Here is a 13,273-nt window from a genome sequence, read left to right on the forward strand (position 1 = left end):
TAATAATAGCTACCATTTAAGCAGCACTTTAAGGTTTGCAAAGCACTTTGCTAGTATTATCTTATTTGACCCCCACAACAACTCTTGGCAGGTAGGTACTATTACTATTAGAATGTAAACTCCTGGAGGGCAGTGACTATTTCTTTCTCATTTGTATCACCAGCTCAGTGCCTGGCCCATAATAAGGTCTTAATAAATGTTTATTGATTATCCCCATTTTACAGAGGAGGACACTGAAGTAACTAGGTTACACAGGGACTTGCCTAGGGTCATGCAGCTAATAAGTATCTGAGGCTGGATTTGAATTCAACTGTTGCTGACTCCAGGCCCATTCAGTACACTGGGTCACCTAGCTGCACTGGAAGTACACAGGTCTCTGGGTTGGTTTTAGGTTAGCCCATTACACTCTAGTCAGAGGTATGGGTTTTGAAATAAGGGAAAGGAAGAACAAGTTAGATGTCTTTGCAGTACAGCAATGCACGTCTAGACATGGCTTCTCTGCATGGCTTTTCCATGTGTGTTTTTCCATGGGGAGGGGAGGTGGAGAGGAGTCTGGGGGAGGGAGTCTTGTATGTTGGACTGTGCTGTAAGTTTCAGTACGTCTTAGGCACAAAATGGCAGTCAATGATGACCATGGTACAAGGTCAGTGACAACTGCATCCTTGATGATACCTTCTGAACTCTTCTCTGTTTCCTCCCGGGGTTTGGTTAGAAGTCTCAGGACCCTTGCAATCAGTAACCGTGGGACCCTAGCAATTGGGTAAAGAAGGCTTATCTAGACTGGCCTGTTGCCATTGAGTCAAGCCCCTTTTAGCAAATGTAGGATGAAGCTCTTTTTTTCCCTAAGAATGCTAATGGTTGAAACAATAGAGATAGGGAAATGAAGCCTGGAACAAGGAGAGAGTTAATCGTTTGCTACAAAATGCTGTGCAGACAGTTCAAAAAATACAATTTGGGAACCAACCCAAGTAGAACACCTTCAAGGACAAGGGAGGCAGGCTGGATCTAATGATGAATGCTGCTGTAGCCGGTTCATGCCAAAGCATTAGGATTTGTTGGGCACAGATGATCCAAGAAACATGGACCACAGATTCAGAGCTAAAAGAGTCACCTGATCCAGTCCCTTCACTTTACAGATGAGGAAACTGAGGGTCAGAGAGGAGAAGTGACAGGCCAAAGTTTGCAGTCTCAGGAAAATGTGGGACTCAGTATCCAGGTCCTTTGATTTAAAATCCAGGCTCCTGAGTCAGAAAATGGAAGATGAGGTAGAACTGACCAACTCTTAAGGCATCTGTACATAGTTACCTCAATCAACCAAATCAATAAAGAAGAAAAATAACACCAAGCCATTTATGAAGTGTCAGGCACCGTACTGAATGTTGGGCATACAAAGACAAATGCCGAATAGCCCTTGACCTTACATTCTAAGGATGAAAATAACACGTGTCTATATGCTATGTGCATAGGTACATATATGTACAGGTATAGGACACATGCAAAACAGATAGTAGGAGGACCTTAGAAGCCCCCTACTCCAACTCTCTCATTTTATAGTTGAGGAAACGAAGGCCTAAAGAGGGGAACTTTTCCAAGGTCTCATTAGGACTAACTGGTACATTAAGGATTCAAACCCAGCTCTTCTAATGCCAAATCCAGACTGGTTTCCATTTTGCATCACACTCACTACCCTCTCAAAGCAGCCATTGCATGTTTGGATAACTCTGGTTGTTGGAGCATTTTTCCTTTTATCAAGCTGAAATTTACCACCTTACAATTTCCACCCACTATTCCTAAATTCTGTCCTCCTGGACAATGCAGGACAGATGGAATTATCATTTCCCTTCTCCATGTGCCAGCCCTTCAAATACCCGAAGGCAGTTACTATGTCCTTCCCTCTCCCTTCTCACCAAGTAAGTTTTCTCTTCCTCCTGTTAGATATTCCCAGTTTTTTCAAAGAATCGTCCTAAGTTGTTTTCAGTTCCTTTACCATTCTGTTCACTGCCCACCGTTCTGTTCACTGCCCTCCTCTGGCCATGTTCCAGCTTTCCCACCAAGGTGCTTTTTAATTCTAGGGAAACTCTTATGACTCTCTTCCTGCCTGCCATGTCTAACTTCTGTTGTGTTGAGGCCCCATCCCTTCCCTCAAGACCCAGTGCAGGTAATAACACCTTCAGGCAGACTTCTCTGATGCCTTTGGTCCTCAGTTAATTGTTTCTTTTTTCCTATTTTTGGAGGGGAGAAGGCAGGGCAATTGGGGTTAAGTGACTAACCCAAGGTCACATAGCTAGTAAGTGTGTCGAGTGTCTGAAGCCGAATTTGAACTCAGGTCCTCCTTACTCCAGGACCGGTGCTCTACTCACTGTGCCACTTAGCTGCCTTTAAATGTTTCTTAAATACATTTCTTAAGGACCTCTCCTTTGCACTAATCCCACTCTCTCTTGTTAGAGTTATTTGTGTAGTCTTTTCCCTCCAATTACTTTGTAAGCTCCTCACGGGCAAGGACTACCTGTTTACTTGGGTATCCTCAGCTCTGAGCACAGTAGTCACTTAACAGAGGTTGTTGAATGGAATTTCATGTTTTCTTCTTTTAATGGTGGTTTTAATGTGGTTGCAGGAAGTTCATCATCTGATTTTATTAAGGCTCTTTAAAATGTTTCTATTCATGGCTTTCATTGAAGGGGGATGACCTTTGGTATCACACACCAAAACATTTTCATACATCTATTTGGTGGCAAGTGGAAAAGGACTCATATGTACAAAAATATTTATAGCTGCTCTTTTGGTGGCAGCAAAGAATTGGAAACTGAGGGGATGCTCGTCAACTGGAGAATGGCTGAACAAGTTATGCAATATGATTGTGATGGAATACTATTGTGCTGTAAGAAATGATGAAGGGGATGGTTTCAGAGAAACCAGGGAAGACTTATAATGAACTGATCTGAAGTGATGTGAGCAGAACCAGGAGAACAATGAACATAACAACAGCAATATTATAATGATGATCAACTGTGAAAGCCTTAGCTGCTCTGATCAATACTGTGATCCACAACAGTTCCAAAGGCCTCAATGAAAAATGCCATACACTTCCAAAGAGAGAACTAATGGTCTCTGAGCACAGACAGAAGCATTTTTTCCCTTCATTTATTTTCATTGCCTTTTTTTGCAATGTGGCTAATGTGGAAATAAGTTTTGCATGACTTCATATATGGGCATATTATTTCTTGCCTGCTCAATGAGTGGGGGATGGATGGAAGGAGAAAATTTGGAACTGAAAATGAAGACAAATTTTTTAAAAATACCCTTTTCTGCTCCTCACACATACTGGCTGTGTGATCCTGGACAAGTCACTAAACCTCTTGGTGTCCATGGCAGCCCTCTCAAACTGCAGAACAATTGCTGATTCACTTTAGCATACGAAATTTCCTCACTAGGAATTTCCTTACATAAATAATGGGACTAGGAAAGAAAAATACATCTGCTACCAGAATAGTCTACTTTGAAAACTAATGCTATAGATGAGGGAGCTCCCAGGTCCTACTAGATACCTTTTCCTTTAGCTCTCTGCCCATTCTAGTCTGCATGCAAGGTGGTTTTCAGGTCAGCTGACTTGCCTGCCCTGAGGAGATGGTCAACTGCCTTTGGAATTTAAATTCAGAATTAATGTCATCACTTTCGGTCTAGCATCTGATGCAGGACATGCTGCCAGGAACACAATGACCTTTATTTTATTTTATTTTTTGGATTAGCACTCTGTGTAGGCTCCTTGCTTTCCTGGTTTGGGAGACTAGGTCTGAAAGGCCTTGCTCCCCTTCAAGGATAAAAAATCCTGCAGTACTAGAGTGTTATCGTTTGGGGAGGGCATCTGGGGGGTCTGGGATGACAACTTCTCGGCCCTGAACTAGACCTGACTTATAGCTTGGAGCCTCAGATTGATTATCTAAAGTGATGCATTCTGTCTCCTGTATGATTCCCACTGGCAGAAAATCAGCCAGTTTCTGCACGTAGCATGAGAACATTATGAAAACAGGCTGGTTTGGAGTAGGGGTGGAGTGAGGAGGACAGGGAGGGGAAAGGATGAGCCTAGGAAGATCTGAAGGCCTCCAGCTGGGAGCTGCAATTTGAAGTCAAGGCCCTCTGACATTTTTCATTTGCATGTTTTATTTGGGTTATTATCACAGATTTTTTTTCCCGTGTCTACAGTCTCCCTTATACTATTAAGGCTTTACCAGTTGGAGGGAGGACACAGGACAATACACAGGCCTACGTGTTTTTTCAGCTGGGGCTGGTGTGCAGGGAAGGGATTTTTAGCATTTCTGCCCTTTTCCTGATTGGATTCCATGCTGCATTTGATGTTGGTGTGTACTTGTCCAACTAGCCCATCCTTGGTGAGGTTTATGGTGTCCAGACATTTATCACTAGCTGAGTCACTCTGGCCATGCCACTTAACTGCTCTCAGCCTCAGTTTTCTCATCTGCAAAATGGGGATAATCATAGAACCCACCTCCCAGATTGTTTTGAGGACCTGATGAGATGACATGTGAAGTGGTCTGTGAAATGTTAAAAGCCCTACGTAAACAATGCTTGCTTTTTTGGGAGTAATGCAGTGTACAGCTATAATCCTCAATCAATCAGGACCGCTTTCCAACCTTCATCAGTAGACTAGGTCCAGCCTTCTTGCTCTACATTCCCCCAAAGCATGTTCCTGCTTGACCCAGATAAGAACCCCACAAAACTCCGCCAGATTTGGGGCACCCATTTCTACCCAGGGCTCCAAGTGGACCTGTCTCCCTGACTATCATCCCTGACTACCCTTCTTACTGAATTTCCCGCTTATAAATCTGCCTTGCTTTACTTTCTCTCTCTTAACTCTCTGTTTTGGGGTACTAAGCCCATGGTTTGGAATTGTGTTTACAGGATTATACATAGCTAGAGAGCTGGAAGGGGGCCTTTACATAATCTAGGCCAACCCTTTCTTCCCTCCTTTTCAGAGTAGGAAACTGAAGCCCACAGTCATTAGAGTCAGATCAGTAGCAGGGCTTGGATTGAACTCAGGTCTTCTGCCCTGGAATTCGGAGGCTTTCTTTTTTTTTCTTTCTTCTGTATCCTGCCTTCTCTTTTATTCTATTATTATTTATTAGAAGGTTAGACTTCTTTGATGACTTCTAAGATAACTTGTAGCTCAAGAATCCTATGTATCCCTCACCACAGTGCTCTGCACACAACATGGGGAGCATGTAAAAAACTGCTATAAACATATAAAGAGTAATATTTTTTCACATTCCCCATATGAAAGAGTCAGACATATTTCCTCAGGAAAACAAAATCTTAAATTTCCAGGACCGTTTGAGAAGGCCACAGAGATGCAGCCATCAGCCTGAAAAGGAGTATGGTGACCCAGATAACGAGACTAGGCTTTTTTTCCACTTTGGAATGAATAATGATTTATGATACTTGAATAGTGAAAACAGCCTTTTTGGGGGGGCACAAAAACGGACACACTAGCTGCTGTTAAAAGGTCACTCTGTGTGTTCTCCTCTGCCAACTGAACCTTCTGAAAACCCTGTAGCCATCAGAGTGCCACTGAAGCCTTTACTCTCCTGGAGTTGTCGGCTGGAGGTGAAAGCCACTTCCCAAGGTAAGTACAGGGGCAGGGCAGAGAACAGCTCATGGCTTATATGGGAGGGAAGCTGGCATTATGTAAGGGGTGTCAGCTTTTTAGTTTCACGCAGGACTACTTCCTATTCCTTAATTTTTCATCCCAGTCTTGCAATTTATCCTTCTAATCACTTTATTTAGCAATTTCTCTTGGGGTGGGGTTGGTTTGCAAAGTGGTAGAAATCATGAAATTATTCTTGTACCCTTCCTCTACCAATTCCCTTTGCCTGCCTGTCCATGTGCTGGTGGCACCACTGCTCCTAGCATGACCCCAGAACAGAGCCTCCTCTCTGGCTTCAGTGTCTGAAGCTCTTGCAAGGGGCCACTTCCTTATGGCTTCTATTACTTGTAGTTGCTCACGTGTGTGTAAAGGGTGCTGATCAAGGTGGTTATTTGGACATGATGAACTTACACGGAGGTGAGCCTTTGTCTCCATGGAGTAGATGGACATACCCACTGGTGTCTTGTTGAGAGGGTGGGATGGCTCCTGATTGGGTTGCAGGGCCTGGGCCTGTCTCTATCATGACTCACTGACCAGGGAGGTGGGGGATAGAGGTGACCAGAGCTTCTTGGAGGAGATGCTGCTTTCTTCTCTTTCGCTTCTGAAAAAGTAAGCTGACAGATTTGCTCAGTCTTCCAGTTTTTATCTTTTCCTGGTTCAAAAGCCCATGCATAGACATTGTTATTCTTCCAGTAGGCACATGACAGCCTTGGGGCAGAAACATGTGAGAGCTGTGTGCATGCCTCCAGCTCTCTGAGCACTGGTCAGAGATCAGAGAGTGGACCCTACCAGTCTATGAGATGGCAGCAGCTTGGTCCAGAAGAGAATTTTGCAGAAGTCCATAGCAAGAAGTTGGTATGTGCATGTTCATTTAGCCTGAAGGGAGGTTTCTTGGACAATGTTCTTGAACCTCAATCTCCTCTGATTTTCTAGGCATCATGACCCAATGATGTAGTCTCTCAGCCAGCGAAGGGAGATTTCTTGGGCAACATCAGCCTTGAGTATTTTCTTGTGGACAGTCCAAAGTCAAGAGTTTGGATGTTCTTCTAGGGCCCCCTCTAAAGCAGAAGTTTTTAACCCTTTTGGTCATGGGTAACATTGGCAGTCTGCTAGAGCCTATATACTGCTTTTCAGAATCATGCTTTTAACGCACAAAATAAAATACATAGGATTACAAAGGAGACCAATTATATTGGAGAAAAGCTATCAAAATATATTTTTTAATGACCTAAGGGTAACCCCTATGGAGAAGGGGATTTCCTGAAACATTTTAAGTGTGTTTCTTGGAGACAGACGATCACCCATTAAGCCCTACAAGCAGAGGAACTTCTAGGGTTAAAGCCACGTTGTGAGGAGGCAAAAGACTGAGATGTTGCCACCTCCTATTATTATAATGAATTTTTCAGACAGTGAGAGTTTCTATGAGAAGGTTGTTGCTTATTCAGCAGCCCTGTCTATGTCTACACAGAGTGGCATCATGAGTGTGGGAGTGACTGTGCAGGATTCTGTGGCACAGAGGTATTTCACGAAATGTCAAAGGGGTGTCCTGGTGGCACTTCCAAGTTAAATGTCCTTCTGAGGTGAACTCATAGACTACTGTGAGGCTTTCTGTGTTTTCTGTGTCTGTTTATAGACTTCCATGAATCCCTTTTGCCATTTACATTTGTGCGGGGAGAGATAGATGTCGTCTTTTAGGAGATCTGCACTGTCTACCCGTCTCCTCTTTACCTGTGTCTGTGGAAACAGAGGCAAAAGGTGAGCTATCTTTGGAGATTTTCCTGGAGTCAGCTCTGGGTGGAAGCAAGGAGCCCATGAGACAGAAGGACTTCTTGTGGTTATTAGGATCGCACCCAGTCTGTGTGAGCCTAGGATCACGAGGGGCTCCTGGGCCATGGAGAGATCATCAGGACCTCAGTCCCTATTCTGGGAGAGACCTATGGTCTGCTTCCAGATGAACGAAAAAAGGGTGTGGGATGCCCAGCTCCAAAGGTGGTCATGAACCAGCTAGCTGGTAATAACTAAAAACTTGGTCCTATGAAGGGTCTCATTAGAAACGGAAGGGCAAGAGTTCATACTAATGATTATGCTGGAACAGCATCCCTGGAATACCTCAGTCAGCTGACTGTCATAGAGTGGTATTTTGGTTTGAGTGCAGGGAGGCCTCAGAATGGGAGGAAGCTTGGTGCCCTTGGTCAAACTATTGGTGGTGGCTGCTGCCTTCTTGCCTTCTTGATGGTAGAAGATAAAAAAGATTGCAGAGTGCCTGGATTTCTGTAGTCCCAATACCACCCATCTCTTAAACCTGATCCATGGCCCTTAAGACTTCCAAATGCCAGGGATACATACCCCATCCTTACTGGGTCCCTCCACCCACCTCTGAGCTGTCAGCCTTGACCTGTGTATTTCCTTCCCCTGCACAGCTTTCTGCATACTGACCATTATATTATCGGAGGCAATCCACAGCTTCATGGCCCCAAATTTCAGCTCCCTAGCCCTTAGGAGAGTCACATATAGCAGTAGGGAACATGAAGCTATGGACAGCAGGTCAAGAACAATTGGAGAAATGGTGTAAGAGGGGGCTGGTTTAATGGGGATGCATTTGGATATCTTTGTCATGGGGTATGGAGGTAGTATTGAGGAGCAAGAGAACAGCTGCTGCAGTAAGGTACTGAACTGCTGTGATGGTGACTGCTATGGAGTACAGATATTAGAAATCTAAAGCTAAAAATTAAGCATGAAATGTTGCTATGTAAGTGTCATGTGAATTGCTACCAAGGTCCAATTTCCTATGACACAGGCATACCCAAGAAAATAGGGAAGGCCTCATAATGCATTGCCAACAATCCAGCCATCATCAACTGGGTGACAACATTATCACTGTTACACCTTTCAACGTTCTCTGTGCCCAAGGCCTTAGGCAACTCACAGCACAGGCTGGCACAAAGGTCTTCTCCAGGGACACACACAACATGAAGGAATCCAGGAACACCAAAGGTCCATAGTCACATTGCTTCACTATGAGAACATCTCACCCAGTTTTTTTGGAGAGCTGGAAGGCACCTCAGGGTCCACCTAGCCCAAGTCACACATTTAAAAAATCCTTACCATAACATATGCAACAAGTGGTTAATCAGTTTTAGTTTGCCATGGTTGTTGAGTCATTTTAGTCATGTTCGACTCTTCGGGACCCCATTTGGGGTTTTCTTTGCAGAGGTACTGGAGTGGTCTGACATTTCCTTCTCCAGATCTTTTTACAGATGAGGAAACTGAGGCAAATTACCATCAGTCAGGCTGACATGACTTGACTTGCCCAGGGTCACACAGCTAGTGAGTGCCTGAGTCCAGATTTGAACTCAGGTCCTTCTGACTCCAGGGCTGGTACTCCACTGCACCACCTACATGCCCTAGCTTGAGGACCTCAAAAAAGGGGGAAGTCCTGCACCTCCCAAGGCAGTCCTTACTACTTTTGAACAGCTTGATTTGTTAAGAAGTGGGTTTTTGTTTGTTTGTTTTTCTGATATGAATAAATTTCTCTCTTTGCAATTCCACCCATCACTGCTGGTTCTTCCCTCTGGGACTAAACATACCAAGCTTAATAGTTTATCCCCTGTATTAACTCTGGATAAATACATGAAGATATCTATCAAGTAGGGTAGCTAGGTGGCAGTGGATAGAGGGCCTGGCCTGGAGTCAAGAAGACTCTTCTTCCTAAGTTCAAATCTTGCCTCAGACACTTATTAGCAGTGTGACCCTGGGCAAGTCACTTAACCCTGTTTGCCTCAGGTTCCTCATCTGTAAAATGGACTGGAGAAGGAAATGGCAAACCACTCCAGTGTCTTTGCCACTGAAAACAACTGAACAGCAACAAAATCTCAGGTCCCATCAAGTGTTCTCTTCTCCAAGCTAAAGCTTCTTCTAAAGCTCCTCATAAAACATGCGCTTGAGTCCCTTTACCATTCTGATTGCCCACCTTTCGTTTTCCTTTTGCAAATGTGGTATAATGTGGGAGAGCCTGAAATAGAAGCCGAGAGGCCCGGCTCTCCTTGCTTTTATAAAAAGTTACCATCAGGCAGCCTCCGAGTGGGAGAAAAGCTGCCATCTACCTTGGAGCTGTCTGTAGAATTCTCTGCCTTTCTTCTCCCACAGATCAACTGCCTTGTTTGGCTGATGGTGTAAACAATTACAGCCATTTATTTATATGACCTCCTTTCCACTTATTCCTAGCATACAGCTCCATAGTGATTAAGTAGGTCCTTAATTAAATATGGGTGAGATGAACCTTGCTCTGAGTGTCCTGTGATTAGAATAGAGGACAGTCTTCCTGGTCTGTGGCTCATGTAGCATGATCACGTACAGGGTTTTAATTTAGAAACCTTAGCAGGCATGTCGGATAGAAATCCATCATTTGGGGGATTTCTGTGAAGTTCAAGTGTAGATAGTAACCACTTACTCATATTTGGGCTACTACCACAAAGCGTTTAAAATAAATGACAGCTTTGGTGGTCAACAGACTTAGAGAATGTACCAGCACTAGCGATTGTACCAGAGACACTGGTGTTTCATGGAAAGAACACTGGACTGAAATCCAGAAAACCGATGTTTTAAATCTAGACATAAAACACACTAGTGGCATTACCTGAGACAAATCCTTTCAGTTTTCTGAACTTTCCTTATCTGTAAAATGGGATCGCCATACACACTCACTTCCTCAAGAAGCAACAGGCCGTGTAGGAAGAGAAATAAATTTGCAGTAAGGAGACCTGGGTTCAGATCTAAGCTCTGTCAGGAGCTACTTCATTTACAGATCATGGTTTTCACTCATCTGTAAAAGGAGGGGACTAGCTGATCTCTAAAATCCCTTTCAACTCTCAATCCGACGACTCCTTTGGCTATTGGAGAAAAGCACTCTGTCGGCTATACGGCTCTCCTAGAAATGTCAGCTCTTCAATAACAGTCCCACTGCATTTGTTGACTTAATGCCCTACAGACTTTCCTTAGCAGCTGCACGAGGAGAAATAAAGAGACTGTATCTTACCTCTGCCCTTCGGCGATTCTTTTGCTTGATTATGCCCAGTTCTTTCTGTATTTTTGGATGGTTATAGGTGCTCCGGGGTACCTGTTCGAGGTGTCATCCACTTAGATTATTAAGTACACCAATATGAAAACACCAAGCAGCAGTCTTAAAAGAAACACTTTGGTCCATAACACGAATAATCCCAACAATCCTTATTTTCATCTTAGGGAGCCCTCATACAATGAAGCATGCAAGGCTGATGAGCGTAAAGCTACCATTCACTTGTACTTCAGAAATCCTGTCCTGAAAAATGCAGCTTTTGAGTTAGACTCCTCTGCTTCTGTTTTGTTTGGCTGAGACTCCCGTGTTCCTTGTAACAGTGAGTTGACAAAACTGTTGCCAGCTGACCGTGTGTCCCAACTCCATGGCCAGACCATGACACCAGCAGCAGTGTTGTTCAACTATTTTCAGTCCTGCCTGACTCTCTGTGACCCCATTTGGGAGTTTTCTTGACAAAGATACTGGAGAGGTTTGCCATTTCCTTCTCTAGCTCCTTTTACAGATGAGGAAACTGAGGCAAACAGGGTTAAGTGACTTGTCCAGGGTCACTCATCTAGTAAGTATCTGAGGCCAGATTTGAACTTGAGTCTTCCTGACTCCAGGCCTGGCATTCTATCCTGCACTGTACCACCTAGCTGCCCTGGGGCCTTAATTCAATAATATCTAAAATGAAAAGGTCAGATTAGGTGATCTCTAGGTTCCTTCCAGAACTCAATCTATGAACCTATGAACTCTGGCTTGACAGGACCCTGTGTAATGTCTTGCCGACTGTCTAGGATCACAACATGGGCTCTATGCTTTCCCCTGGGATCATCATTTCCCTAGGAGCCTATCACAAGCACACATCAGATCCCAGCCCCTCCTTAGGAGGCAGGGGTTGACCATTAGTGGTTTTCTTCTAGTTAAGTCCTTATCCTCTTATATTAGGACTGCATAAACATTCATGTGAACTGCTAAAGTAGTAAATACTTACTGGTTCTGGCTTCTTCAGAACAGGAAGTACATCAGGAGCTAGAATGCCTCTGGGCTTTGGGATGGTCAAATTAAACTCCTTCGGCTTGGTTAACTTTGGGAACTTTACGTGCAGGACTGACCTGTTCTCTATTACATCACTCAGGTAGTCAATCAGCGTTTGTATTTCTGGTTCCCATCTTGAAACAAGGGCAACAAGAGAAAAGAGTCAATTCAGTTGGTCAACAAACATCAAGCAACTGGTTTGTTTAGACTGTTGTACTAGACAAAAGGTTAAATCAATCAATGAATAAGCATTAACAAGTTAAGAATCTATTATGTGTCAGGGATGATGCTAAACACTGGGGGCACAAAAAGAGGCAAAAGACTGTCCCTACCCTGAAGGAGCTTACAATCTAATGGGGGAGAGAACATGCAAAAATATATACAAATCAAGCTGCATATAAGATAAATAGGAAGTAATTAGCAGTTGGGGAATGCACTAGAATTAGGAGGTGTTTGGGAAGGCTTCCAGTAAAAGAAGGGATTTTAGATGGGGCTTAAAGGACACCAGGGAGGTCAGTAGATAAAGTGGAGTAGGGAGAGCATTCCAGGAATGGGGGACAGCCAGAGAAAATACCCTGAGCTGAGAGGTAGAGTATCTTGTTTCTGGAATGGCCAGGAGGCCAGTGTTGCTGGATTGAAGGCTATGAGGCAAAGAGTAAGGTGTGAGAACACTGGAAGGGTAGGAAGGGGCAAGGTTATTAAGGGCTTTGAATGCCAAACACAGCATTTTATATTTGATCTTGGAGGTAAGAGGGAGCCGTTGGAGTTTAATGAGTGTGTGTGTGTGTATGTGTGTGTGTGTGTGTGTGTGTGTGTGTGTGTGTGTGTGAGGGAGAGAGAGAAGGAGGGAGGGAGAGAGACTTGGTTGGACCTGCTCTTTAAATAAAATAGTCCCTGCCCTCATGGAGCTTATAGTCTAGCAGAGATATAAAACATGCACAGATAATGATGATACACTCTACATGACAAATACGCCAGAGAGATGCATACATAGTGCTGTGTGAGGGAAGAAGGTTGAGCTTAGGAAAGTCCTCATGGAGGAGGTGATATTTGAATTGGGTTTTGCTATAATTACTATTCATTAATAATAAATAAAATAATATTAAAACTTTCCAATAAGTATTGGATTACCAGCCTCTTTCTCTGTTCCTGCCCTACACCCCCACTCCCAAACCCAAACTATACCAACCAATGGGTGAGAGGGAGATGAGGATACCCTATGGATAGGAGAGCATCCTGGGCTCAGGGACTGGCAGAAGCTAGTTCCCACAGATGTGGGAAAACATGGGGCTTGTAGAGTGGAAAGATGAATAGGAGGATCAATCTGCTGCAGGAGCCTAGAGAATATGGAGGGGTCTTGAATACCAAGCCCTTAGAAAAGCAGTTTGTGGGTAGCTCTCTAACAACCCAGATATACTACATATTGTGAAGAGCAGATGAAAGATATTATTGGCCCCTAATATCTTGTAACTAAGATATTACAACAAATAAATGTTAGCTCTTACTAAGTGGTGCAGTGGGTAGAG

General features: G+C 43.9%; 1 protein-coding gene across 1 annotated transcript in view; it reads right to left on the reverse strand.

The window, feature by feature from the left end:
- Window positions 1-13,273, reverse strand: part of CFAP99 (cilia and flagella associated protein 99) — a 173,994-nt gene that overhangs the window by 55,862 nt on the left and 104,859 nt on the right. Inside the window, exons 7-8 of the mRNA XM_036765417.1 lie at window positions 11,704-11,881; window positions 10,692-10,772 (exon numbers count right to left, since the gene is read on the reverse strand). Coding sequence (XP_036621312.1) covers window positions 10,692-10,772; window positions 11,704-11,881 — 259 coding nt within the window. The remainder of the gene's footprint in view (window positions 1-10,691; window positions 10,773-11,703; window positions 11,882-13,273) is intronic.

This window comes from Trichosurus vulpecula, chromosome 6, assembly GCF_011100635.1.
Source record: "Trichosurus vulpecula isolate mTriVul1 chromosome 6, mTriVul1.pri, whole genome shotgun sequence".
NCBI classification, from domain to species: domain Eukaryota; kingdom Metazoa; phylum Chordata; class Mammalia; order Diprotodontia; family Phalangeridae; genus Trichosurus; species Trichosurus vulpecula.